Raw genomic sequence first — 26,973 nt, 5'->3', positions numbered from 1 at the left:
TGATATAACAAATACTGCATAATTGTAATGTCAAAGAACTAACTATATTCAGTCCATTTAATGGATTCCATAGCCAAAAAATAAATTTCTCCAACTCACAGAATATCCTTGTGAATGGCTATTTACATATTTTACACTGCACAATAATATATATCAAAGGAGGAAATTATGCTATTCTTAATGCAACAACAACGATTATACTCCTAAATAATTTTCTTTTGCCGAACCTTCACTCAAGTTTAAGTTGGCAAATGCTTGAGCCAATTGGGACAACAGACAATTTTTTGAGAATATGATCTTTTATCTCTTGATCAGTAAAAGTCCTAGTATGAATTGTTACTGTCTTCAAAACAAGTCCTCTTTCTATAACATATGCAATGAATTCATGCTCCTCTTCCAAGTCTTCATAATCTCTAAACTCAATAATGCTCAGGTGTGATACAACACAACTTGGAACACTCACCGGTTGTGTCCAACTGCTAGGTTCAACAGGTTCCCCATACAAGCAACCGTAACTTACCGACTGAAAAGCGAAAACAGGGACAAGATTTCTCAAAGGATGCAACCAAATAACAGCTAGAGAAGAGAAAAAACAAAAATAATGAATTTAATTAAGTAATCATACCTCACATGCATGAATTAAGAGAGCTTCAAGCTTGCAACAACAGTGAAGCAAGTCTATTAGCACTCTGGAGTTGAAAAATTCAAAACCAATTTGCAGCCTAACCAAACAGCAGAATTGGGGAAACTCTAGAGATGGAACACAAATCAAACACTGCACATAAAATTCAATAAGATATTAATTTTAGGTGATACTAACAAGAAGATACCTTCATGTTAAGATGATAATTGAGAATCGTTAGACGGTTTGAGAACCGTTGGACGATCAAACCGTCTAACAGTTCTTAACAATAGCCTTCACACAAAGACAACTTCATGTGAGTAGTCGACTTAGTTTTAACACATAAGCAGTTAAGCACAACGATATCAATTTCATCATTCCTTAAGCATTACCGCGGTTGTTGAAGCTTGCAAGGCAAGAAATTTTGTTCCGCAGACTGCATTGAGAAGCTTGGGCATCCAATCAATATGCATATCATCAAAACAAATATTCAGACATGCTTCAACCAGATTCGGATAAGTCCTAACCGAAATCTGCGAGTAACAAGCTACTAAAGCAATATCAAGGTACTCAAGAGATGGCGTGTGTATCTCAAGATGATCAACCGTCGAATCGCAAGCTTCGCTCTCGAGAGTTAATCTCTTCAAAGAACGAGGCACGTGGATTTCATTTGGATCAATGCCACCGGAATTAAAGAATATAAAGACCTTGAGAGTTTCAAGCGCAGGGCAGAGGGATAAAAGCTTGTCAAGTTCAGTAGAGATTATTTCCAAGTCTAAGTTCTTGAGAGATGGCAACTGAAGAGATTTAAGATTATCAAAAGAAACAATGATATCACCTTTCAAGACGAGTGAGACCAGTGAGGGGCAAGAGAAAACACTGTAAGGTAACGTGTAAAAGGAGCCACTGGTGTTCCAAAGAGAGAGGTACAGTTCTTGGAGGTGAGGCTCGGAAGTAACGGCGTCGATCCAAAATGAGAGGGTACAGGAGTAATTTCGCACCTCACCCTCGAGGCGGAACTTCTGGATGCGACGAACTTGAACCTGGTGTAGAACCTCGTTGACGAAATCAACGAAGCGATCTTCTACGTGGTCTCGTGAAAGTTCAGGGGTGTTAAAGGAGTAACCGTCAAGGTTGAGGACATGGAGGTGCTTCCAGAGGTGGCGCCACCTGCGGGAGAGGACGCTGGTGGCTATGGATGTTCTGGTTGGGAGGAAGGAGAGGATGTGGCAGAGGATCGAGTCCGGTAGGGTGCTGATGCTTGTCGATGTTTCTGACTTGTCGTCTTCTGGCTCCATGTTAGGTGCTGTGGAGTGTCGCCGATGACGGTGGTGGGCTGAGCAGAGAGTGACGATGGAGTGTGTGGTCGGTAACTAACTAAATACGAGTTTAAGAAAGAAAAAAAAAAGTGGCTGATGCTACAGTGCTACTCTACCATTTCCGGAAGGGAAATAGTGCCATAGTGGTGTTAACAAAAAACAAAATTACAATTATACCCACGCATAAAAAAACAATTAGATGCATGAAATATTAGGGGAAAAAAAGAATGATTTTACAAGAGAGAAATGCTAAGAACAAATCCTTTTTATTAATATTAGCCAACATTTTGAACTAAACTTTGATTTTTAACTAAGAAAGTATAGGGAGCCAAATAGAGGTTTAAGGAATATTAGAGATATAACCATTAGTGTTATCTTTTTTTATTAGTATAAGCTTCTGGAATGAATGATATCATGATATGGTATTAGAATTCTAGATCCAAAAGGTCAAGAGTTTGATTCTTGATTCTTGGTAAATCCCAAAATCAACTTAAGCTTTAGGGGATTCTTTTAACTATTAAAATTTAAAAATTAAAACTCACAATTTAATACTTGAAATTTTAGAATATTAATAAAAATAATAAATTTTATTAATTATATACAAATATTTTTTTATAAAATAACATAGACAATAAAAATACTATAAAAATGTAGATATATGAAAAAAAGTGTATGTGAGAATTTTATTTTTATAATTAGCAAAACAGTTTTATTTTTATTTAAAATGAAAAGATAAAAACTCGTCTGCAGTTAGCGCCCGTGTTGAATGCCCTTCGAAAGTAGCTTTGCATCTTTACAAGGGATTTATACAAGCATGCTTTTATAAGTTTTTTCTACTTTAATAATCTTATTGATACTAAATATTTGCAGACCAGCATTAGAAGATCCTCAAATCACATCACATTTGACAACTAAAAAATCAAAGCTATGCCAAATTCAGTCTGCTATATTATGCTGAAAAATTCTACCCTCCAATTACTGATAATTCATGTAACCATTGATGCAAAAGAAGCATATAGTTCAGCAGAGAGCCGAGAGCATACAAAAACAAAGTCCTTATCACAGGTGAATGCTGATCAGTTAGTTTATTTCAACTCGGCCTAGAGCCCTTTGTATTTCAGATAATGTCTCGTTGTCTTAATAATATTTAGCATGAATTCTCATTGTCTTTAAAACAAATCCTCTTTGTAAAATATAGAGAAAACATGGTTCTAAAACAAAATTCAGCGATTTTGAAGACAAAAAAATTTTAGGGAATTGTCGGCCAAAACCATAATAACTAAAATGGTACTTAAATTTGCATGTTCATCTTATAAGTGCTGCACTCTTTATTAATTAAATAAATCTTAACTCTTCATTTATTATTCATTTATTATTTTATATGAATAACTCAGATTTACAATTTAAAATTTAAAACTTAAAATTTAAAATTTAAAATTCAAAATTTTAAAGTTTAAAATATAACATTTAAAATTTATTGTTCAAAGTATAAAATTTAGAATTTAAAATTTAAACTTTAAAATTAAAGGTGAGCATCATTAGCAAATTTCCCCAAGTCTTTCATCAAAAGAAATTCCCCTAAGTCTCAAAGGCAATTAGACTATAGGTTGAAGTGCCTACTTTTGCAAGCCCAAGGGATCATACAAGACAATACAAGTTTAGACAGCTTTCCCATAGAAGAAATCAAGAAAAAGACAAGGAAATACTTTTTGGATGCAAGGCAAAATGAAGGGCATGCAACTGTAAGTCAGCACCCCTTTCATTATTCATTGCAGAATGCAGAGAGGAGATACTTTTTGGATGTTGTTAGCCTTTTGGATAAGCAAGTGCAGGACATGAAGTTAATGACTAATGAAATAAGAAGATTGGAAGGTAATTTGGAAATTTTATATAGTAGGCTTGGACAAAGAATTTCCAATTCTATGAATTCTGAAGGCATTTGCATATGTTTTTTCAGAATACATGTGGTTGGGTCATTGGTGAAATTGTGTGAATATATTCCCTGCTAGAGTGCAACTTTGCATTTATGATACTGATGATTTGGCTTATGGATGATGAACAAGAGAATTAATGAATCATATGGTACTAGGACATTAGTATTTAAACTGGACTTTGAGCTTCATGGCTGTATCAGGAAGTTCATTTTTTCGCTTCTTGAAAATGATGGTGGCTTTGCATGTCAGAAATTCTACATACATACAAGAAAGAGACAAGGAAATACATACATACTTCAACATTATCAAATCCAACCATCAAGAATGGAACTGGTTCTGTTTGCCAATCCCCTTAGATCATACATTCCTACCAAACTATTTAGAAAGACAGGTATTCGAAAAAACAAATAACTGATAGAGCAACAAAGTCCTTACCAAAGGTAAATGCTGATCAGTTAGTGTACTTCAAGTCGGCACATGCTAGAACCCCTTTGTATTTCAGATAATGCCATGTAACGTCGACGTTTTAAGTCTAGGTTATCATATTTAGCATGAATTCTCATTGTCTTTAAAACAAGTCCTTTCTGTAAAATATATGCAGTAAATTCATGCTCCTCTGGAGTGTCTTGATATCCTCGATATTCAACAGTGTTCAAGTGTGATACAATACAGTTAGGAACGCTAAGTGGCTGTGTCCAATCATTGCGTTTATGGGAGTTTCGGTAAGACTTGCGCAAATGATCATCAATGAACTGAAAACAAGGAACAAGTCAAGTCAAAGACGCAAACAAATTGCAAATAGACAAAAAGTTGAAGTGATGGGATCAACCAAACCTCAGATGTATAAATTTTTAGAGTTTGAAGCTTAGGACAATTGCGAAGCAAGTCTATTAGAAGCGTACTGTTGAAACCATAAAAATCAAGTTGCAGCTGAATCAAATTGCAAAAGTCGGGAAGGTTTAGAACTGGTGCACGAATCAAGCACTGCGTGCAAAAGATCATTGGATATTAGTTTCAACACATGACTAAAACCATAATAAATTCATCGTTTGTTAAGCAAATCACCTCGATTGTTGAAACTTGCAGCCACAAGAATTTTGTTTTGCAAAGTGCCCGAAGGAGCTTAGGAACCCAAGCAACATGCCTAGGCTTAACAAAAATATCTAGACATGCTTTCTTGATGTTGGGATAATCACAAACCAAAATCTGTTTGTAACAACCCCATAAACTGATACGTAGGTATTAAAGAGATGGAGTGTTTACCTCAAAAAGCTCAAGTGTCACATTTTCGTAATGTGAATATTGTTCCTGCAAAATGCTAGTAAATTAAAAATCAGAGATTAAGTCATTTGATAAGGTCATATAACATCACAATAATAATAATATCAGTGACCTCAAAGGTTAAACTCTTCAAGGGACGAGGCATGTGGATTGCTTCAGAATCGAAATCAGTGTCATCAGTCCTGAAGTTAAGAGTTTCAAGAACTGGGCAACCAGATAGAAGCACATCGAGGTTCAGATGGTTGATATGCAGCTCTAGGTTCTTGAGGGATGGGAAAATAGTTTTACTGGCAGTGGGATCAGAATAATCCAGCAAAATATTCATATTACCGTCCAAAACGAGCGACACGAGCGACTTGTTATATAAAAGGAAAGCATCCCAGTTATAAATCCGCCCATCGGTCCTCAGAGAGAAATAGAGTTCACTAACGTTTCTGATGAAGTAATCAATCCAATCAAGAAGGTCTCTATACCAATTTCCACCCACCCAGCAAGAGAGGCGGAACTTACGGATGGGGGCCAGAAGCGGCTCAAACTCATAGAGAAGATTAAGAAAGCGCCCTTTTGGCTTTTGCTTCATCATGTGAACGTTCAGGGGTGAAAAGGAAATCATCGTTGAGGTCCAAGACATGGACTTTCTTCCAGAGGTAGCGCCACCTGCGAGAGAGCACGCTGGTGGCCACGGACGTTCTGGTTGGAAGGAATGAGAGGATGTTGCACAGGATTTCATCCGGCAGCCTGCTGATAAGGTCCCTATCAACTGCTGCTTTCATTTGCTTCCGCCGTTTCCCCATTTTGAGGCTGAGGGAGACAGCAGAGGAAGTGGCTAGGGTATTGTGGGATTCAACTATTCAAGTGTGTCAAACATTTGTTTTTGAAACAAAAAAATGGGATAAATATTAAGTACAAACCCTGGATCTGACACGTGTCCCCATCAATTGTTAAAGTGTTCGTTAACAATAATAAAAATCTTCATTCTTTAACACATCATCTGCTCTGTTGACATTTGGAATATTTGTCAGCAAAGTCCTAAAAAATTATCTGCATCTAGTTTGCTTGGGATGTGAAACAAATTCAAAGGCAAGTATATGAGTCAGTAACTTTTGTGATTTGTAGCCATCAAAATAGTTATCAATGATGATTTTAATGGTGTGAAATTTGTGTGAAATTTTATCCAATGGCTCACTTTTTTTTTACTGGTTACATGCTGGCCAGAATTTAACAAAGTTACTGGCCCTAAACTTTTCCATTGCAGAATGGGTTGATCAATGGTTCCTTAAACAACAATCCTTATAACTACGTTTGCTTATAAGGATAGAACATTAAAATAAAAATATTAAAATATAAAATTATATTTGATAAATAAAATATAAATAAAAATATTATATTTAAAAATATTAAATTAATATTTTTGTATTTATAAACATTAATAAAAAATATAATTTATTTTTTATTAATTTTTAAATAAAAAATAAAAATAAATTAAATTTTTATAATTTGTTGAAATTGAATCCTTCATGTTATTTGTAAGATAAGAGTACAATTGTAAATTGTGATATATGCGTAGAGTTGTTACTTTTCATTAAAATGTCTTGAATTAATTGCAACTTACTAAGGGTACTTTATGACAAAATTGTTTTCCTCTATCTACCTGGCACCTGCTGTAGCAGCAAGCAAGAAAATAAAAAAGAATTTATAAAATAAATATGTTACTTAGATTAAAAGGTGACATTCCTGTTGCTGAATATTATCAACACGAAACTCTTCAAATTAAATAACCAATTTGAAAAAAGATGCAAAGTCAATTAGACTACTTCGCACTCTAAACAGATTTTTGAACCAATAAGGAAAGAATGATTTTGATTCGCAAGCACAGCAAAAAGCTTCCATATTATGAAATCCCAATTATACCAAATTTTCTAGAGAAATTAAACGCATTAACATCATTCTTTTCTTTCTTTTTCTTTTTCTTTTTCTTTTTTGGTCGTGAACATCATTCTTTTCAACTAGAAAACATGGCATTGCAAAACAATCACTAAAGACTAGAGTCTTCAAACATTCCAATTGAAGAAAAACGTACTGCAATGGACTTGGAGGTGCTTCCAGAGGTGGCGCCACCTGCGGGAGAGGACGCTGGTGGCCATGGATGTTCTGGTATGGAGGAAGGAGAGGATGTGGCAGAGGATCGAGTCCGGTAGGGTGCTGATGGTTGTCGATGTTTCTGGCTCCATGTTAGGTGCTGTGGAGTGTTGCCGATGACGGTGGTGGGCTGAGGAGAGAGTGACGATGGAGTCTGTGGTTGGTAACTAACTATTAACTAACTACAACGAGTTTAAGGGAAAAAAAAAATAGTGGCTGATGCTATCTACCATTTCCGAAAGGGAAATAGTGCCATAGTGGTGTTAACAAAAAAAAATTACAATTATATATCCATTGATGCTTGTATAAATCCATCGATAATTGTAATTTTTTTTTACAAGCATGCTTTTATAACTTTTTTCTACTTTAATAATCTTATTGATACTAAATATTTGCAGACCAGCACTATAAGATCCTCAAATCACATCACATTTGCCTCCAAAACTAAAAAATCAAAGTTTTGCCAAATTCAGTCTGCTATATTATGCTGAAAAATTCTACCCTCAAATAACTACCGAGATTCAACACATCAATGGTTTTTTTTTTTTTTTTTTTTCAGATCATGGCATTATTGTCTTGGTCTACAATTTATATAAATTATTTTTACAGCACCAAGTTATCTAACTGTAAAAGCTAAGTATGCACAGTACAGTTTCATGATTTATTTTTTACAATGTAGCAACGGCTAGTAGTCTTAAGTGTAGGGTTGCTATCAATCTAGTTCTCCAAAAAGTAAAATCAATAGTTTATGCACATTGTAAGAGCAAAGGAAATACATACATACTTCAACATTATCAAATCCAACCACCAAGAATGGAACTGTCTGTTTGCCAATTCCCTTAGATCATACATTCATAGCAAACTATTTAGAATTTGTGACAGGTATTGGAAAAAACAAATTACTGATAGTTCATGTAACCATTGATGCAAAAGAAGCATATAGTTCAGCAAAGAGCCGAGAGCATAGAGCAACAAAGTCCTTACCACAGGTGAATGCTAATCAGTTAGTCTATTTCAAGTCGGCACATGTTAGAGCCCCTTTGTATTTCAGATAATGCCTGGGAAATTTCCCATTTTAAGTAGTGGGGGCAATAATATTTAGCATGAATTCTCATTGTCTTTAAAACAAGTCCTCTTTGTAAAATATATGCAGTAAATTCATGCTCCTCTGGAGTGTTCTGATAGCCTCGATATTCAACTGTGTTCAAGTGTGATACAATACAGTTAGGAACGCTACTTGGCTGTCTCCAACCGTTGCGTTTATGGGGATTTAAGTAAGACAAGTAAAAATAATCTTCACCGTCAAGGGACTGAAAACAAGAAACAAGTCAAAGTCAAAAGATGCAAACAAATTGCAAATAGACAAAAAGTTGATGTTATGTGATCGATCATACCCCCAATACATAAATTTTTAGAGCTTGAAGCTTAGGACAATGGTGAAGCAAGTCTATTAGAAGTTTAGCCTTGAAATCTTCAAAATCGAGTTGCAGCTGAATCAAATTGCAAAAATCGGGAATGTCTAGAACTGGTGCAGGAAGCAAGCACTGTGTAAAAAGATAAATGGATATTAATTCAACACATAACCGAAACCATAAATTTATCGTTTCGTTAAGCAAATCACCTGGATTGTTGAAACTTTCAGCCACAAGAATTTTGTTTTGCAAAGTGCACCGAGGAGCTTAGGAACCCAAGCAACATTCCTACGCTTAGGCCAAATGTCTAGACACGCTTTCTTGATGTTGGTATAATCACAAACCAAAATCCGTTTGTAATCACAACGTAATTCGAGATGTAGGTATTCAAGAGATGGAGTGTCTAACTGAAGACGCTTAAGTGTCACAACTTCGGAATAGTGATATCGCTCCTGCAAAACGTTAGCAAATTAAAAATCAGAGGCTAAGTCATGTGATAAGGCCATATCACATCAATAATAATAAGTTAATAACAACCACCTCAAAGGTTAAACTCTTCAAGGTACGAGGCATGTGAATTGCTTCAAGATCGAAATCAGCCTCACGAGTCGTGAACTTAATTAAAGTGACCCGAAGAGTTTCAAGAGCCGGGCAGCCAGAAAGAAAGACATCGAGGTTCAGATAGTCGATATGCAGCTCTAGATTCTTGAGGGATGGCAAAAACAGCTTACCATCCAGATTCACATCGTCAAAAATAATATTAATATTACCGTCCAAAACGAGCGACACGAGCGAAGTGCTATAGATATACTCAAAATGCAAGGTGTAAGTCATCCTATTGGTGGTCCTCGTAGAAAAATACAGTTCCCTAACTCCCTCACTGACAGAACCAATCCACTCAAAAAGTCTTCTATACCCATAGTCATCCGCCCGGCAAGAGAGTCGGACCTTACGGAGAGGGTTGAAACCCGACACAACCTTTTCGAGAAAATTAATAAAGCACTCTTCTGCTTCCTCATCTGAACGGTCATGGGTGTAAAGGAAATCATCGTTGAGGTCCAACACTTGGACTTTCTCCCAGAGGTAGCGCCACCTGCGAGAGAGCACGCTGGTGGCCATGGACGTTCTGGTTGGAAGGAATGAGAGGATGTGGCACAGGATTTCATCCGGCAGGCTGCTGATAACGTCCCTATCAACTGCTGCTTTCCTTTGCTTCCGCCGTTTCCCCATTTTGACAGCAGAGGAGGTGGCTAGGAATTGTGGGATACAACAAGTGTGTCAAACAATTTCTTTTGACCAAAAAAAAAAAATGGGATAAATAAAAACAAGCTCAATATTTCAGTAGAGTTTCCAAAACCTGCACAGAATACGGGTTTGGGAGGGAAACCGCGAATCTGACCCGTGTTTCCTCAATAGTAAGATTGTAAAAGAATTAATGATAAAATTGTGAAAGAATAAGAATAAAAAAAAATGAAAAAATTTTGATAGATTGAATTATAAAGAAAAAATTAAATATATATAAGATTTGTTTGGGTGAGTTTCTAAGAAAAGATCTTTTTTTTGAGTTATTTTTTTTTAAAAGATCTTATGGAAAAGTAAAAAGATATAACAAGATATTTTTAAAAGATTTTTTTTTTTGAGTTATCTTTTTTTAAAAGATCTTATAGAAAAGAAAAAAATTACTTTTATATTTGGGTATCTCATGTAAAAAGATATTTTTATTTATCAATTATGTTTGGATATAACAATATAAAAGTACTTATTTATTTATTTATTACATGAAAAACATCTTTTTTTTAAGAAAAAAAGACATTTTAAAAAAAGATGTAAATTACAATTTTTAAAAAAAAGATGTTTTTTTTATTTTTCTAGTGCTTTTACTTTTACTACTCGAAATTTGCCAAACACGCTAAAAAATAAAAAAAAGATATTTTTTATTAAAAAATTTTTTTTTATTAAAATAATAGCACCCAAACAAGCACGTAGAGTATTGCTTAAGAAAGATAAAAGTAAAAATAAAATAAGATGAGAAAATAACATAAAGATATAATAAAAATTAAAATTATAATTGAATTTATGAATTTTGTTAGGTTAAATTTGTGGGTCACAACATGTTTTTTATTCTTGTCATGAGTTAAGGTGAAAGAATAGTTTAATATTTATTTTTATATTTTTATTTAAAAAATTAATAAAAATTATAGATGTTTTAGAAGGAGATGTTTTGTCATGTGATGATACACAACTATTGATTTGTAAAAGTATTTCTGTGCGTATAAAATAAGCTTGATCTTGGAGACCGAGATCTTAATTACGAAGTTCAATTCTTGGATGCTATCAATGGCTATCAAAAAGGTGACATTCCTGGTGCTTAACGATGGTTAATTATGATTTTGATTATTTTTATGTTTAAAATTATTCTTTAAACATTAAATTTTATTTTAAAATTATATTTTTTATTTTTTTAGACAAAAAAATCCTCGTCTTCCAAACACATAACTTGTGGGTTGTGGGTCTTAATCCCTACATTCGGAGCTCCATTCGTCACAATAAAACCATGACTCTGCCAATGCCAACATCATCGATTTGATTTCGCAATTGTAGCGAGGAGGAGGATCGGAATCTACATAACACATGATGTCTACACTGTTTCAGGACCCATTCGGCAGTGCCGTCGACATCGTCGTCATAGAGCATCTGGATGGCACCTTCAAGTCTTCTCCTTGGTACGTCCATTCCAAGGCGTTCTCAAGGCAAGGGAGAAGATTATTGACACCAATATCAATGGCATCGACGGTGATTTACTCAGAGAAGTAGATGTTGAATACGGTGATGAAAATGATGATAACCGTTCCTGTCATCTCAATGGCATGCAAATACAAGAATGTCTTAGGCCCAAAAGCTGCAACTATGATTCAGAAAATAGAAATGGGAATGCTGGGGCAAGGTCTGGCGGCTCGTTTCTTGGCTGTGTTTGGGCGAAAGTCAATAGAAAAAAGTGAAGGTGTGTCAAAATAAATTATTTAGAATATATACTCATTTTGGTTCTCAAAGAAATTTTAGATTGGACATTTTAGTTCCTAACTAAAATTAATTACTCGATTGGTCCCTAACAATTAATTCTGTCAGTCATTTAGGTCCTTTATTCCGTTAACTATAACGGAGGACAAAATAGTCCCTGACAACTCTAACAGGAGACAAAATGGTCCCTGATCTCCTCTGTTCGGAAACGACACTGTTCTCTCACAATTTCCATCATATCTCGTATAACACTAACAGTTTAACACTGTAACTTCAAACTACACAATGCACACTTTATAAATTTAATGTTCATAAGAAAAAAAATCCTCAACTTGTTATCAACCAATTCATACTCAGGAAACTAAGGCCTATGTCTCTCAACTAGTTGTCGTCTTCGATTGATCCCATGAATTTAGATAGCAAGTCTAATTTGTTAAGACTCGTCGTCGTCGTTGCCATCTCCCTCCTCCTCTGCCCTAACATCTCCATGACCACATTGTCCACCACTCCGATCGCTTCCCTCAACTTCTTCTCCGAACCAATGTTCAGTAATCGCTTCAGTTTCCATATGAGCGGCAACGACGACATTGCTCGTTGTAATAGCTTGGATGAGATGTCGAAGCTATCTGCCAACTTGAACTCCGAAAAAGAAGGAATAAAACACTCGGTGTTTATTTCAAATGAGAATTTGCATATGATGTTAAAGGAAAATCTTCTCATGATGTTTTAATGTCGAACAATCTATATTGCTTGCCGGAAAGTGGAGAAAGGGGTGCCCTTGGAGTAGTTGTAGAACTTGGTCTTGAGGATGTCGTGGATGTTGTCGGAGTTGGAGGTGATATTATCAAAGACGTGGAAGTGGATGCTTTTGGTGGGTGAAGTATAGAGGAGATGGATGTACTAGTCACAAAGATTTAGGAAAGTGTGTGGTTCATGACATGTTGAGGTAGATGCAACACGTGTGACAATTACACCATGGCTTAGAGCTAAAGAGGAGGAAGGAAAAGATAGAAAAGAAGACTGTGAAGGTAAAGAAAGAGAGTATGAATGTTAGGGTTATGCGAGATGTGATAAAAATTGGGGAAGAACAGTGACATTTTCGAATAAAATGATCAGAAATCATTTTGTCCCTTGTTAGAGTTGTCAGGGATCATTTTGTCCCATGTTAGAGTTTTTAGGGACCATTTTGTCTTCCGTTCGAGTTGACGAACTAAAGACCCAAGTGACTGACGGAATTAATTGTTAAAGACCAATTAAGTAATTAATTTTAGTTGGAGACTAAAATGTCTAATTTGAAATTCTTTAAGGATCAAAATGGGTATATACTCAATTATTTATTGTAAAGGTTGTTGATGGTGTTATTAGAAGTGACGGGGCTGGGAGTGGTTTGGGAAGATTGGGGTTTTTTGATGTTGAGGACTGAGGAGAGGTTATAGTTGGGGCTAACGGGCACGGATTGGTTGTAAGTTGAGAACGAACAAAGAACATTGTGTTGAGGAGACGAGGGCTAAAAAATAGGGAGAGGATGGTTCTGAGACAAAATTCAACGTCGCACACGATTTTGGAGGCCACAAAAAAAAAAAAACTTTAGAAACTATTTTGATTTTCGACTAAAATCACACGAATATCCTTATCATTTATGGTGAAAACTCAAGTGTAGTCAAGAAAGTTAATAACTCTAATAGATAAAAATTTAGTTAAATTAATCAAATTATTTAACCATTTTTAACTATCAACTTCACCTAAAATTAACTATACCTAAATTTTTACCATCCTTTATAAATACAAAACTCTTCAAATTGAATAATCAATTTGGAGAAAATTGAATGTTCATCTTTAAAAGCTCTTTTATTAAATCAGTTGTATTGCATTTTTTATTAATTAAATAAATATTAACTCTTCCTTTATTATATTTTATATTAATAACTGAGATTTATAATTTAAAATTTAAAATTTAAAATTTAGAGCTTAACATTTACGATTCAAAATTTTGAAGTTTAAAATTTAACATATAAAATTTATTGTTCAAAGTATAGAATTTAGAATTTAAACTTTAAAATTCAAGTTGAGCGACATTAGCAAATTTCCCCAAGTCTTTCATCAAAAAATATTTCCCCAAGTTTCAAAGGCAATTAGCCTATTGGTTGAAGTGCCTACTTTTGCAAGCCCATGGGGTCATACAAGACAATACAAGTTTTTTTTTTTTTTAAAACAAAGGAAGCTCAACACATTAAAATGGAGCAAACAAACAAAATAAACATAAAGACCTACTAACAAAACCCATCCCTTGCCATCTCCAGCATGTCATCAGCCTCCCACAGGATCACCACCATGCCATTCTGTGTAGCTCAACACTGTTCTTGTGTGAATTATCTCAATACTTACTCTTTTATTGTGGAATATTCTAGCATTACGTTCTAATCAGATGTTCCAAATCACAGCAAAAAACGCTATCATCAACAACTTCTGTCCTTGTTGCCTACTGTGCATGCCACACCAGCTCTCAAATAGTTCTTTAATGGTTCCCGGAATTATCCATTCTCTACTCAGAGACCTCAACCACTTGCACCACACTTGCCAAGTTACCTTACACCGAAGAAATAAATGCTCAACAGATTCTGCTTCCTTGGAACACAGCACACAACTACTATCACTCTGAATGTGAACTCCTAATTTAGTCAACCTCTCCTTGGTGTTGACTCGACCAACTAGCACAAACCACCCAAACAACTCAATTCTCGGAGGTACGAAACCTTTCCAAAGAGAACTCGTGAAGCTAAAGCTCGTGATCTCAGCCGACAGCATCTCCGATTGTATGGTCTGTATCACAGATCTAGTAGAGAAAACACATTTATTTTCAAACTTCCACACCACATTGTCCTCCCGACCAGATGACAGCTTTACTGGTCTTAACCTCTCATGTAGCTGATGGACAAGCTCCAGCTCCCATTGGAACAACTCCATTCTCTATTGAAAATTCCATATCCATTCTATTCCATCCCAAAAACCACAATTCCCAATGACAACACCTTGCTGACTTGAAATAGAGTAGAGCCTTGGAAACAGGAGCGTTGTGTTTTTCAGCACTGCATCACCAACCCCCAAACCCCCCGCCTTTTTTGGAGCCTGGACTAGCTCCCACTTGACCAGAGGTAAACCATAGTTACCGTCCTCCTTGCACCACATAAAGTTCCTTTGTAGAGCAATCAACTTGTCCGCCACCGCCTTCGACATTTTGTACAGGCTTAGATAATATATGGGGAGGCTGTTCAGGACCGATTTGATAAGGACAAGCTTACCTGCTTTATTCAAAACCTTCGCTTTCCATAAGCTAAGCTTCTGCTCCACCTTGTCAATAATTGGTTTCCAAGTCTTCACCAGGCGCGGGTGCGCTCCAAGAGAGATCCCCAAGTATCTAACCGGTAGAGCGGCTTGCTGGCATCCCAGTAGTCCACACGCATGATCAATCCATCCTTACTCACAGTTCACCGATATCAGATTCGATTTATCAAAATTGATACTCAGCCCAGACATCAACTCAAAGCACCTCAATAATCTCTTATAGTTTACAACTATTTCAGTCTCCGACGGACAGAATAAAATGGTGTCATCCGCAAATTGTAAGTGTGATAGTTTAGACAACTTTCCCATAGAAGAAATCAAGAAAGAGACAAGGAAATACATACATACTTCAACATTTCAAATCCAACCACCAAGAATGGAACTGGTTCTGTTTGCCAATCCCCATAGATCATACATTCCTACCAAACTATTTAGAATTTGTCACAGGTATTCGAAAAAACAAATAACTGACAAATCCATGTAAACATTGATGCAAAAGAAGCATATAGTTCCGTATACATAAATAAATGCAGCTTTAATACAGTCAACCGCAGAGAGCCGAGAGCATAGAGCAACAAAGTCCTTACCACAGGTAAATGCTGATCAGTTAGTCTACTTCAACTCGGCACATGCTAGAGCCCCTTTGTATTTTAGATAATGCCTTGAAAACTTCACCTTTTAAGGGTAGGTCACAATATTTAGCATGAATTCTCATTGTCTTTAAAACAAGTCCTTTTTGTAAAATATATGCAGTAAATTCATGCTCCTCTGGAGTGTTTCGATATCCTCGATATTCAACAGTGCTCAAGTCTGATACAATACAGTTAGGAACGCTAAGTGGCTGTGTCCAATCATTGCGTTTATGGGAGTTTAGGTAAGAGTAAGACCCGTACCAATAATCAAGAACGAACTGAAAACAAGGAACAAGTAAAGTCAAAGGATGCAAACAAATTGCAAATAGACAAAAAGTTGAAGTGATGGGATCAACGATACCTCAGATATATTAATTTTTAGAGCTTGAAGCTTAGGACAATTGTGAAGCAAGTCTATTAGAAGCCTACTCTTGAAACTATAAAAATCAAGTTGCAGCTGAATCAAATTGCAAAAGTCGGGAAGGTCTAGAACTGGCGCACGAATCAAGCACTGCGTGCAAAAGATCATTGGATATTAATTTCAACACATGACTAAAAGCATAATAAATTCATCGTTTTGTTAAGCAAATCACCTGGATTGTTGAAACTTGCAGCCACAAGAATTTTGTTTTGCAAAGTGCCCGGAGGAGCTTAGGAACCCAAGCAACATGCCTAGGCTTATGATAAATATCTAGACATGCTTTGTTGATGTTGGGATAATCACAAACCAAAATCTGTTTGTAACAACCCCGTAATTTGAGACGTAGGTATTCAAGAGATGAAGTGTTTACCTCAAGAAGCTCAAGTGTCACATTTTCGGAATGTGAATATTGTTCCTGCAAAATGCTAGTAAATTAAAAATCAGAGACTAAGTCATGTGATAAGGCCATATTACATCACAATAATAATAATAATAATAATAATAATAATAATAACAGTGACCTCAAAGGTTAAACTCTTCAGGGGACGAGGCATGTGGATTGCTTCAGGATCGAAATTAATTAAAGTGACCCTAAGAGTTTAAAGAGCTGGGCAACCAGATAGTAACACATTGAGGTCCACATAGTTGACATGCAGCTCTAGGTTCTTGAGGGATGGGAAAATACTTTCACTGTGAGTGGGATCAAAATCTTCCAGAGAAATATTAATATTACCGTCCAAAACGAGCGACACGAGCGAAGTGCTATAGAAAGGTTCATGCAAGTCATGACTCTCCCCATCGGTCCTCATAGAGAAATGGAGTTCACTAACCCTTGTGATGACGTAATCAATCCAATCAAAACGGTCATTATACCCATAGTCACCCACCCGGCAAGAGAGGTGGAACTTACGGATGGGGCGCCGAAGCAGCTCAAACTTATTGAGAAAAATAAGAAAGCGCTCTTGTGCTTCCTTATGTGAACGTTCAGGGGTGTAAAGGAAATCATCGTTGAGGTCCAAGACATGGACTTTCTTCCAGAGGTAGCGCCACCTGCGAGAGAGGACGCTGGTGGCCACGGACGTTCTGGTTGGAAGGAATGAGAGGATGTTGCACAGGATTTCATCCGGCAGCCTGCTGATGACGTCCCTATCAACTGCTGCTTTCCTTTGCTTCCGCCGTTTCCCATTTTGAGACAACAGAGGAAGTGGCTAGGGATTGTGGGATTCAAGCGTGTCAAACACTTAGTTTCGAAAGGAAAAATGGAATAAATAGAAGGGAAACATGCTCAATATTTCAGTAGAGCTTCCAAAACTTGCACAGAATACAGGTTTCAGAGGCAAACCGTGGATCTAACACGTGTCCCCCTCACTTGTGACATTGTGTTCATTAACAATAGCAAAATCCAACCACATTAAATATACACTAAAATTAATCACAACAATCAATAATTACATATTAAATATAAAATATTTATTAAAAATAAATTTAATATATATATATATATATATTATAAAAACACATGACAGTTGATTTTAATTTTTAAATAATATAATAAAATCTTTGACACAACATGTGCTGTACTGACATTTGGAATATTTGTCAGCGAAGTCCTAAGAGCATCTCCAACGGGCAAATAAATGAAGCCCTGCTACTGTGCATGTCAGAGAGAAAAGAGAGATGGGGCATTGGAGCAAAATTATTTGAGTTCCTTCACGTTATTCGAAGCGAGGGAGTCCCTCTAAATGGGGACTCCCATTAAGCAATAAACAATTGCCACTTGGCAATTAAAATAAAAAATAAATAATTATATAAAATATTAATTAATTAAATAATTATATTAATTAAATAAATAAATATATTATATAATTAAATAATAATTAATTTAATAATAATTATAATAACTAATTAAATTAAATACTAATAATTTTATTTAATTAATAATTTATATTAATTAACTAATAATTAATTAAGTAATTAAATTATAATTAATTTATTAATAATTATAATAATTAAATAAATTAAATAATTAAATATTTATTTAATTAATAATTTATATTAATTATTTATATCATAATTAATATTAAATATTATTTATATTTATATTATTATATTAATTTAGTTGTTGTAAAACTAGCCGTTATAAAAGTAGCCGTTAGAAACTAGCCGTTACTATGTTACCGTTATTATTAATAAATTAATATTTTTTACTCTATATATACCACTTAGATACACTTCTATTCTCACACTCTCTACTACTCTTCTTCATCTTCTTCCAAGTTTACAAAATCAAAAAATTCTACTACTATTATTTTTTGTTCGAAAAAATGGATCCAAACCAACTCAACTCTTTCTTCAATTATTTACAAAACTTTCCTCAAATTCCAAATACCCAACAATCTCAAACCTCAAACTCTCAAGTTCCAAATCAAAACTTCACACTACCAAATACATTTCAAAATCCAAATCCACAAAATCTTTCTAATTTCAATTTTCAAGCTCCTTATAATAATCAATTTCCTATATTCCAACCGCAAAATCAAAATTCACAAACACCCCATTTTCCATTTTCATCCATATTTAACCCCTCTATCGGAAATGTTACTCCAACTTCCTTGCCGTTTCCAACTCAATTCAGTGCATCAAGACATAACTCATCTGGTGTTGGTGGCTCTTCTAACCCATCCTCTCAGAGTCCTATACAATGTAGTCCAAATTCGCAATATTCAGATTTTGCCAACCCTCGTGGATTAGATGCTATCAACCTTAATGATGATGATATTGAAGATCGGAGGCAAGATAGTATTCAACACTGGCATTGGAAAGAGGATGAGATGCTGATCAGTGCATGGTTAAATGTTTCAACTGACCCTGTAGTTGGTACCGATCAAAAGGGAGAAACATTTTGGAGTCGAATTCATAGCTACTGTGTAGAATTTTGCTCTGACATGACAAGGGGGGTAGTTGCATGTAAGAAACGATGGTATAAGATCAACAAGGCTGTTGCACAATTTGCTGGTTGCTACGATCAAGCTAGTCGAAACATAAGGAGTGGTTCGAACGCTGATGATATAAAGGAGTTGGCATATAAACTTTATTCCACACATTATGGTCAAAAATTCACTTTTGAGAGGCATTGGAACATGCTTCAGCTGGAGCAAAAATGGAGAAGCCAACTACCTACACAGAGTGGCGGCTCAAAGAGAACCAAGGTTAGTGCAACTGGAGCATACTCATCCTCATCAAACCCAGAAACACCGTTGGCTGATGAACCCGGTGTGGACTCTCCCGTTCGCCCACAAGGATCAAAGAAGAGCAAGCGAAAAGGTAAGGGAAAAGCACAGATGTCTGAAGATTTTAGTGAAAGAAAATCATCGGTTGTCAAAAAATTATCTCTCATGGAAGATATTAAGAATGTTAGAGAAAAAGAACTACTGGAAAGGGAAAAAGAAAGAGAAGAGGAGAAGGAACATAGAGCAAAGATGTTGGCAATCAAAGAGAAGGAGTTACAATTTCAAGCAGCAATGAAAGAACAAGAATTACAAACTCAGAGGTATATTAAAGAAATGGAGATAAAAGCAAAAGAAAGGGAAATGGAAAGGATGGCCAAAGAAAGAGAAAGGGAGATGGATATGCAAATACTTAATGCTGACACGTCTACAATGAGTGAAAAACGACGAGCTCTTCATGAGATTGCATGTGAAAAAATAATTGCCAAGTGGTTTACTTAATGGTTCCTTGTATTCGTAGAGTTATGTAGTATGTTCTTATTTTTATTGCGTATTGCTGGTATGTGATGTAGTTTGTTTTATTTATTTCTGATGTAAGTTTTTAAATTAGTCAATATTATTGTGCCGTTATTGTTTATGAAAGTGACAATTGCAAAACTAGCCGTTAAGTAGCCGTTGTAAAACTAGCCGTTAAAAAGCCGTTGCAAAACTAGCCGTTGTAAAACTAGCCGTTGCAAAACTAGCCGTTGCAAAACTAGCCGTTAAGTAGCCGTTGTAAAACTAGCCGTTAAGAAGCCGTTGCAAAACTAGCCGTTGCAAAACTAGCCGTTAACTAGCCGTTAAGGTACTTAATGCAGACACACTTATAAATATCAACTATCAATAACTCCTCAACTCCACTTCAGCTCTTATTTCTCACCTCGAAAGAGAACTAAAAATTACATTTCCAGATATGGCTAGAAATTTTGATGATATGTTTAATGAGGCTTTGTATGGCAAAAGAAGACGGCAAGATAACACACTCATAGATAATTGGATCGATGAGTATTTACTCGAAGATTCAGAAGAAGAAGATACCGATAGAAGCTCTATCCCAATTACTCGTAGATGGATCAACAGAGATCGAGAAGCAGGACATGATCGCCTTTTCCAAGATTACTTTGCAGATGATCCAGTGTATCATGCTGACATTTTTCGACGGAGATTTCGAATGAGAAGACATGTGTTTCTTCGGATAGTAGACGCTCTCTCAAACGTCTATCCTTATTTCCAACAGAGGGTTGATGCAACTGGAAGAAGAGGCTTGTCGCCACTGCAGAAATGTACTGCTGCGATACGGATGTTAGCATATGGCGTAGCAGCTGATGTTGTTGATGATTATGTGCGCATAGGCGAGAGCACTACAATTGAATGCTTGGAAAAATTTGTTGAAGGTGTCATTTCGGTGTTCGAGGATGAATACTTGCGAAAACCAAATCCAAATGACGTACAACGCCTACTACAAATGGCAGAGGGTCGTGGCTTCCCTGACATGTTGGGTAGCATTGACTGCATGCATTGGCAATGGAAAAATTGTCCAAAGGCGTGGAAAGGTATGTACATGAGTGGTTATCGTGGGGTTGCAACCATAGTACTTGAAGTTGTAGCATCTTCAGACCTTTGGATATGGCATGCATTCTTTGGAGTTTCTGGTTCAAATAACGATATCAACGTGTTAGATCGTTCTCCCGTGTTTGATGACATTCTAAATGATCGTGCTCCGGAGGTAAATTATACTATTAATGGTAATAATTATACAATGGGATACTACTTAGCAGATGGTATTTATCCTGAATGGGCCACATTTGTCAAATCAATCTCAAAGCCACAAGGGGAGAAACGCAAGTTATTTGCACAATACCAAGAAGGGCAAAGAAAAGATGTGGAACGAGCATTCGGAGTGTTGCAAGCACGCTTTGCAATTATACGTGGTCCAGCTCGTTTTTGGGAAAAGAAGAAGCTTGCCAACATAATGAGAGCTTGTATTATATTGCATAATATGATTGTTGAGGATGAAAGAGACACTTATGCAGGAAATTTTGCTCAAGGCTTAGAGTATGATGATGTTGAAAATGGCTTATCACAACCTCAGTTGGGAGAAGAAGATTTTGCACCATACCATCAATTTCTCCAAAGAAATGCCCAACTTCGAAATAGGCAGCAGCATAGACAATTGAAAGAGGACTTGATTGAACACATATGGCAATTTCACAATGCTTGTCGTCAACTGTAGAATTTAATTATATTTTTTTTGTATTAAGTAATTTTACAAATTAGTGTAATCCCGAATTATATATTATGTATTATTGTTATTTTTAAATTTATTTAATATTAATATATTTTAATAGTGAATTATTTTTAAATTTAAATATTTAAATTACATTATTAAAAAAAATTAATTACATTAATTTCAAGTATTTTAATTAATTAATTAAGTGGGACCACAACAGGGACTAAAGTTAGTTCCTCCTAATGGAGAAGAGAGAGATGCTTTGAGTTCCTATTTACTGTTTATGACGCAAAAGCTGATGTGGAGTTACTTTTTATGACAGGTGGGCCATAAACAGGAACTGGGATGAGTTCCCTACTGGAGATGGTCTAAAAGATTTTATACTTGCTGGTATCTGGAGAAAATTCTAATCGTGGTGACATATTGACAATTTTGTGAATGATAACGGAGTTGGTAGTAAAAGACATTTTGTTATGTTAAGATACACAACCATTTATTTGTGCTTATAAGACAAAGTATTTCGATGTGTATGAGCTTAATCTTGGAGACCGAGATCGATCTTATGAAAGTTCAGTTCTTGGGTGCTGATGAATCTGTTTCAATGGTTGCCAAAGTTTGCTTGGGACGTGAAGCAAACTCATTGGCAACTCTATCTATCACAGAAAATTGTACAATGGATTGTTCAATGTTTCCTTAAACAACAGTCCCTCTGTTATTGATAAGAGTACAATTGTGAATTGTGATATCTGCGGAGTTGTTACTTGCCATCAACCTGCCTTGAATTAGTTGCAACTTACTAAGGGCAACTTTATGGCAAGCTTGTTTCCCTCTAAGTTGAAGTACCTACTTTTGCAAGCTCAAGGGATTATACAAGATAATATCATATTACAACTATACAGGTTTAGACAGCTTTAGTAGAATTAGGCAATTAGCCATTATCTCAATGAGAATAATTGATACGCAGGCACAGCAAAAAGCTTCCATATTATCAAAATCTCAATTATACCATATTCGCTGTTATATCTCTCCAGAGAAATTATACGCATTAACATCATTCTTTTGGACTAGAAAACATGGCATTGCAAAACAATCACTAAAGACTATAGTCTTCAATTACTAAGGAGTGATAAGGACTAGAGTCATCAAACATTTCAAGTGAAGCAAAAAGGGACTGCAAATATACATGGTGAAATGTTCCTCAAATCAGATCATATTTATCTCCACCAGTGAAGAATAAAGAAACAGAAATGGCAACTGCCTAACCTAGGCTGCTATATGTGTAACTAATTCTTCCTTCAAGAGTTACATAAAATCAGTTGTAGTCAGCAAACTCATTTATCAAATCATGACATCAAATATACATCTTTTAGAAGTACACAACCTTAAGAGTAAATGGAAAAAAACAAGAAAAGGTCGAAAGAGCATCATGCATTGAAGGAATACAATATTACTCGGCAGATATCATAACTTCTATAACGGAATATGCCATTCTAATGCACCCCCAGCAACTAAGTATTAAACAAATCCTATAACCTCTCTGACATAACAGATGAATAAGTCAAAGATTTGGTATTGCCAAAGATGGTGCATAGTTGCCATCAACCTGCTTCAACAACAGATTTATACAATAGGTTATCCATGCTCTATCAAAATGCTGATTCTTTGAAATATTATAAACATCCTAATTCCTAAGGTAGAATCAAAAGACGGAAATGCGTATTTCCAAACTATCAATCCTAACCATCATTACTAAGTTAAAGTGCCTATTTCTGCAAGCCCACAGCATCATACCATACAACTTAGTGTTTTGGAAAAGTAATCAAAAGGTTCTACAAACATTTGAGGAATTCAGGTGTAAAACTGACATAAAAATAAAATTGAGCATGGACTCAGATTTATCCATTTTATGCAACCAGGATGAAAGCACTTGGTACCATACAACTTTGTATAGTTTTGACATAAAAAAACCATCGAGATAGAGATGGTGAAATGTATGTACCACATAAGTGCTGATTACTTTTAGTCACTTAATTATAAGATCGACTGTTTTAGAGCCCCTCGGTAGAGTAGATAATTTCTTGCGAATTGTATATGTTTTCTTCGGGCGAAGCTCCCCATTAATAAGAACTTTCATTAACGCCAAAACAAGTCCTTTTTGTAAAATATACGCAATAAATGCATGCTCATCTGCAGAGTCTCGATAACCTGAAAATCCAAGAATCAAGAGATTCGATGTAACACAAATAGGATCATGGGCTGGTGGTGTCCAACTGCTAGGTTCACTATGTTCCTCTGAGCGAAAATATCCACCCTGACAACAGGAAACGACAATACTTTCAAAAAATGCAAGCAAATAAAAATTAGATATAGACATAAGGCTGAATTTGAAGAGTGCGCACACCTTCTGATTATAAATTATGAGTACTTGAAGTATAGGACAATGCTGAATTAAATTTATTAGAAATGCCGAGTTCGAACATGGAATATCAATCACTAAATTATGTAAACGGCAAAATTCCGGATAATCTAGAGCTGGCGCACGAAGTAAGCACTACATGTACAAAACAACAAGATGTTACAAACAAAACTACAAATATAAACTTTTCAGAAATTAACAATGTAAAGTTTTGTTCAAGAGATCATGAGAATACGAGAAGTATATTACCTTTGTTGTATCAAGTTTCAACACTAGACGTTCTGTACTGCGAAGTGCTTTGAGAAGCTCAGGTATCCAACAAAGATGCTTATCTTGTGGGTAAATATCAAGCTGTGCTTTCACCATGTTGGTAAAATGGCTAAACAAAACATTTAAATAATGCCCCCAGAGTTTGATATCTAGGTATTCAAGAGATGGGGTATCTATTTCAAGAAGCTTAAGAGAGTCTTCGGGACTTTTATCTGCAAAGGTTAACCTCTTCAAGGAATGAGGCATGTGGATTGCAGGATAATTAATACCACGACCTAAGGGAAAGGCCTCTAAAATTAGCTTAAGATTTTCAAGAACAGGACAACCAGATAAAACCTTCTCAGGATTCACATAGATGGTATCCAATTCTAGGTTCTTGAGGGATGGCAGACAAACATCCGGAAGAGAATCCAGATAAATCCGGTACTTCAAAGCGAGGGACTCGAGTGAGGCGCAAGTGAAAACGCTTTGAGGCAAGTCGCAAGTCTCGGGGTAATCATCACGGTAGATACAAAGGCAGAGATCCAGCTCCTTGAGGTGTGGTCCAACAGCTGAGGAAATCCACCTTGTGAGAGTATCTTCTCCACAGACACTACATTCGAGTTTGAACTTTTCAACGTGGGGGACCTTGTGCTGAGCAACAACATTATCGACAAAATCGACAAAGCCCTCTTCAACTTCATCATCTGAAAATTCAAGGCGGTAAAATGGCTCATCCTCAAAGTACAAGACTGGGACTTCCTTCCAGAGGTGGCGCCACCGGCGGGAGAGGATGCCGGTGGCCTTGGCTTCTATTGTTGGAAGGAATGAGAGGATGTGGCAAAGCAAAGAATCCGGTAAGCTACTAATCCTATCAATTTTTCGAGTTCTTTTAATAGCTACCTTTCCACTTAAATTCCTTTGATTCTGTTTCGGCATTGTCAAAATTTGTCTCTCAAGAAAGTTAGTTCTGGAAATGAATCAAGTAGAATTGGTTCCAGAATTCGTTTTGCTGCACAGAATAAGAGTAACATGACTCGGCCAAATAATTTCCTACGTTATTGTCAACTATGTGAACTGAAAATTGGAAAGGGAAATAAGATTGAAATATAAAAAAAAGCATGATGTGCAATGAAGAAGATGAATACCGAAGGTGCCTCGTGAGCGGTGACGGTGCCGCAGTTGAGAGGAGATAGTTAGGGATTGAAGGAGGAAGCAGTGTTTCTGTGAATTGTGAATGGTGAAAGCGGTGAATGTGAAACCAATAACGCAGTTATTTATTTATTTATTTTTTTTAGGTTATGGTAAGCGTACATCAAAATCAGCTATCAAATAAAATATATATTAAAATATAAATATACATTAAAAATAAATTAAATCATACATGTATTTATACACAAATATATTAGTGGTTGATTTTAATATATAAATAGTATTTTTTTATTATTATTTATTATTTATTTTATTTTTATTTTGGTAACAGTTTACACAGTTAGGTTAGGTGAAAAGTGAAACCCATTTTTTAATCTACAGTAAAAGAGTCAAACGATCTCTCTACTCTCTAGCTTAGTGGAGAGTACACTAGTTCATATAAAAATAGAATTAATTAAAATGTAAATTAATATATAATTTAACTAAAACATTTCGTATTTAAGTCATAGAAATAATAAAAAATAATATTTTTAGATTATATATAATAAAAAATATTTTTAAAAAAAATTATGTATTAATATTTTTTTTTATATTTTCATTATATAGAATATAAACATATATTAATATATCTTTTAAATACTAATGCTTTTCAAAAATATTAAAAAGGTTTAATTACTCTACATATTCTTATAGTTTTACCGAATTTTCAATTAAGTTTTTATACTTTTTTTTTTTTCAATTGGGTCTCTATACATTATTTTTTTTTCAATTTAGTCCCTGCTAACGTTAAACGTCAAAAAAATATTAGTGAATTGTGAAATTACTTATATACCGAAGATATAAGGGAGAAAGTTGGAGTAGCACCCATTGTGGAAAAGATGGTTGAATCGCGTCTCAGGTGGTTTGGACATGTGGGAAGAAGACCGATAGAACATCCAGTCAGGAGGGTGGATGAGATGGAAGATGGACAAAGGGCGAAAGGCAGAGGAAGACCTAAGAAGACCATCCATGAGGTGGTCAAACGAGATCTACATGTAAACGGTCTCTCTGTAGACATGATACATGACAGAGCACAATGGCGTCGTTTGATTCATGTAGCCGACCCCACTTAGTGGGACAAGGCTTTGTTGTTGTTGTTGTTGTTGTTGTGAAATTACTTATATACCCTTAAGGACCCAATTGAAAAGAAAAAAAATATAGAGAACTAATTGAAAATTCGATGAAACTATAAAGAGTAAAGTATCGTTTTTGTCTCCAATGTTTGAAGTAAATCATATTTGTGTCCCTAACGTTTAAATCGTCCTATTTGTATCCCTAACGTTTGTAAAAGTGATTCAATATTATCCTGCCGTCAATTATACATCATGAGCGCTTTAGTTTGAGTTTTAAAAATCTCTTCTTGAAGTTAGAATACAAATGTCTAGAATAGAATTCATGATCTACTCTGAAAAATAGCTCATCAAATGTTGAAACTAATTCCTACAATATTTAAATAATTCACTTTTCTAAGGACATAATTGAATCTAAACATAAATAGTGG

General features: G+C 35.4%; 8 protein-coding genes across 12 annotated transcripts; 1 reads left to right on the top strand and 7 right to left on the bottom strand.

Moving 5' to 3' along the window:
* Positions 1–22: 22 nt before the first annotated feature.
* Positions 23–6,066, bottom strand: LOC140181783 (F-box/FBD/LRR-repeat protein At1g16930-like). Of its 2 annotated transcripts, XM_072226927.1 has the most exons (6): positions 5,269–6,066; positions 4,941–5,183; positions 4,710–4,859; positions 1,015–4,627; positions 626–775; positions 23–523 (listed from the first exon to the last, which is right to left on the bottom strand). In XM_072226927.1, exons 4-6 carry the CDS (start codon positions 1,918–1,920, stop codon positions 230–232), a joined length of 1,350 nt encoding a protein of 449 aa, XP_072083028.1. In that variant the 5' UTR covers positions 1,921–4,627; positions 4,710–4,859; positions 4,941–5,183; positions 5,269–6,066; the 3' UTR covers positions 23–229. The 2 variants fall into 2 exon arrangements, with proteins under 2 accessions (XP_072083028.1, XP_072083027.1); XM_072226926.1 differs by having other exon boundaries at positions 4,941–6,066.
* On the bottom strand, positions 4,331–5,481 carry LOC112775531 (putative F-box/FBD/LRR-repeat protein At5g56810). The gene is made up of 5 exons (XM_072228191.1): positions 5,269–5,481; positions 5,139–5,183; positions 4,941–5,081; positions 4,710–4,859; positions 4,331–4,627 (listed from the first exon to the last, which is right to left on the bottom strand). Exons 1-5 carry the CDS (start codon positions 5,479–5,481, stop codon positions 4,331–4,333), a joined length of 846 nt encoding a protein of 281 aa, XP_072084292.1.
* Positions 6,067–8,050: 1,984 nt separating the features above from the next.
* Positions 8,051–10,190, bottom strand: LOC112775530 (FBD-associated F-box protein At2g26860). Its single transcript, XM_025819202.3, has 4 exons — positions 9,248–10,190; positions 8,917–9,159; positions 8,690–8,839; positions 8,051–8,605 (listed from the first exon to the last, which is right to left on the bottom strand). The coding sequence occupies exons 1-4, from the start codon at positions 9,935–9,937 to the stop codon at positions 8,300–8,302; spliced, it is 1,389 nt and encodes a 462-aa protein (XP_025674987.1). The 5' UTR covers positions 9,938–10,190; the 3' UTR covers positions 8,051–8,299.
* Positions 10,191–14,146: 3,956 nt separating this feature from the next.
* On the bottom strand, positions 14,147–14,689 carry LOC112777729 (uncharacterized). Its single transcript, XM_025822121.1, has one exon. It carries the CDS (start codon positions 14,687–14,689, stop codon positions 14,147–14,149), a length of 543 nt encoding a protein of 180 aa, XP_025677906.1.
* Positions 14,690–15,394: 705 nt separating this feature from the next.
* On the bottom strand, positions 15,395–17,476 carry LOC112779895 (FBD-associated F-box protein At5g56370). Its single transcript, XM_072228052.1, has 4 exons — positions 16,642–17,476; positions 16,293–16,535; positions 16,061–16,210; positions 15,395–15,977 (listed from the first exon to the last, which is right to left on the bottom strand). Exons 1-4 carry the CDS (start codon positions 16,672–16,674, stop codon positions 15,675–15,677), a joined length of 729 nt encoding a protein of 242 aa, XP_072084153.1. The 5' UTR covers positions 16,675–17,476; the 3' UTR covers positions 15,395–15,674.
* Positions 16,720–17,498, bottom strand: LOC140182087 (F-box/LRR-repeat protein At4g14096-like). Its single transcript, XM_072228190.1, has 2 exons — positions 17,463–17,498; positions 16,720–17,328 (listed from the first exon to the last, which is right to left on the bottom strand). Exons 1-2 carry the CDS (start codon positions 17,496–17,498, stop codon positions 16,720–16,722), a joined length of 645 nt encoding a protein of 214 aa, XP_072084291.1.
* A 192-nt stretch (positions 17,499–17,690) lies between these two features.
* Positions 17,691–21,619, top strand: LOC140182086 (uncharacterized). Its single transcript, XM_072228189.1, has 3 exons — positions 17,691–17,697; positions 18,848–19,444; positions 20,253–21,619. The coding sequence occupies exons 1-3, from the start codon at positions 17,691–17,693 to the stop codon at positions 21,617–21,619; spliced, it is 1,971 nt and encodes a 656-aa protein (XP_072084290.1).
* Positions 21,620–22,932: 1,313 nt separating this feature from the next.
* On the bottom strand, positions 22,933–26,635 carry LOC112776587 (F-box/LRR-repeat protein At3g26922). Of its 4 annotated transcripts, XM_025820791.2 has the most exons (4): positions 25,430–25,536; positions 24,282–25,293; positions 24,018–24,167; positions 22,933–23,927 (listed from the first exon to the last, which is right to left on the bottom strand). In XM_025820791.2, the coding sequence occupies exons 2-4, from the start codon at positions 25,218–25,220 to the stop codon at positions 23,640–23,642; spliced, it is 1,377 nt and encodes a 458-aa protein (XP_025676576.1). In that variant the 5' UTR covers positions 25,221–25,293; positions 25,430–25,536; the 3' UTR covers positions 22,933–23,639. The 4 variants fall into 4 exon arrangements, with proteins under 4 accessions (XP_025676576.1, XP_025676575.1, XP_025676578.1 ...); XM_025820790.3 differs by having other exon boundaries at positions 24,282–26,635; XM_072227055.1 differs by lacking the exon at positions 24,018–24,167 and having other exon boundaries at positions 23,028–23,927; positions 25,430–25,538.
* Between the last annotated feature and the right edge of the window lie 338 nt (positions 26,636–26,973).

This window comes from Arachis hypogaea, chromosome 19 (genome assembly GCF_003086295.3).
Source record: "Arachis hypogaea cultivar Tifrunner chromosome 19, arahy.Tifrunner.gnm2.J5K5, whole genome shotgun sequence".
Taxonomy (NCBI): domain Eukaryota; kingdom Viridiplantae; phylum Streptophyta; class Magnoliopsida; order Fabales; family Fabaceae; genus Arachis; species Arachis hypogaea.
This window is presented reverse-complemented; position numbering and strand designations above follow the sequence as displayed.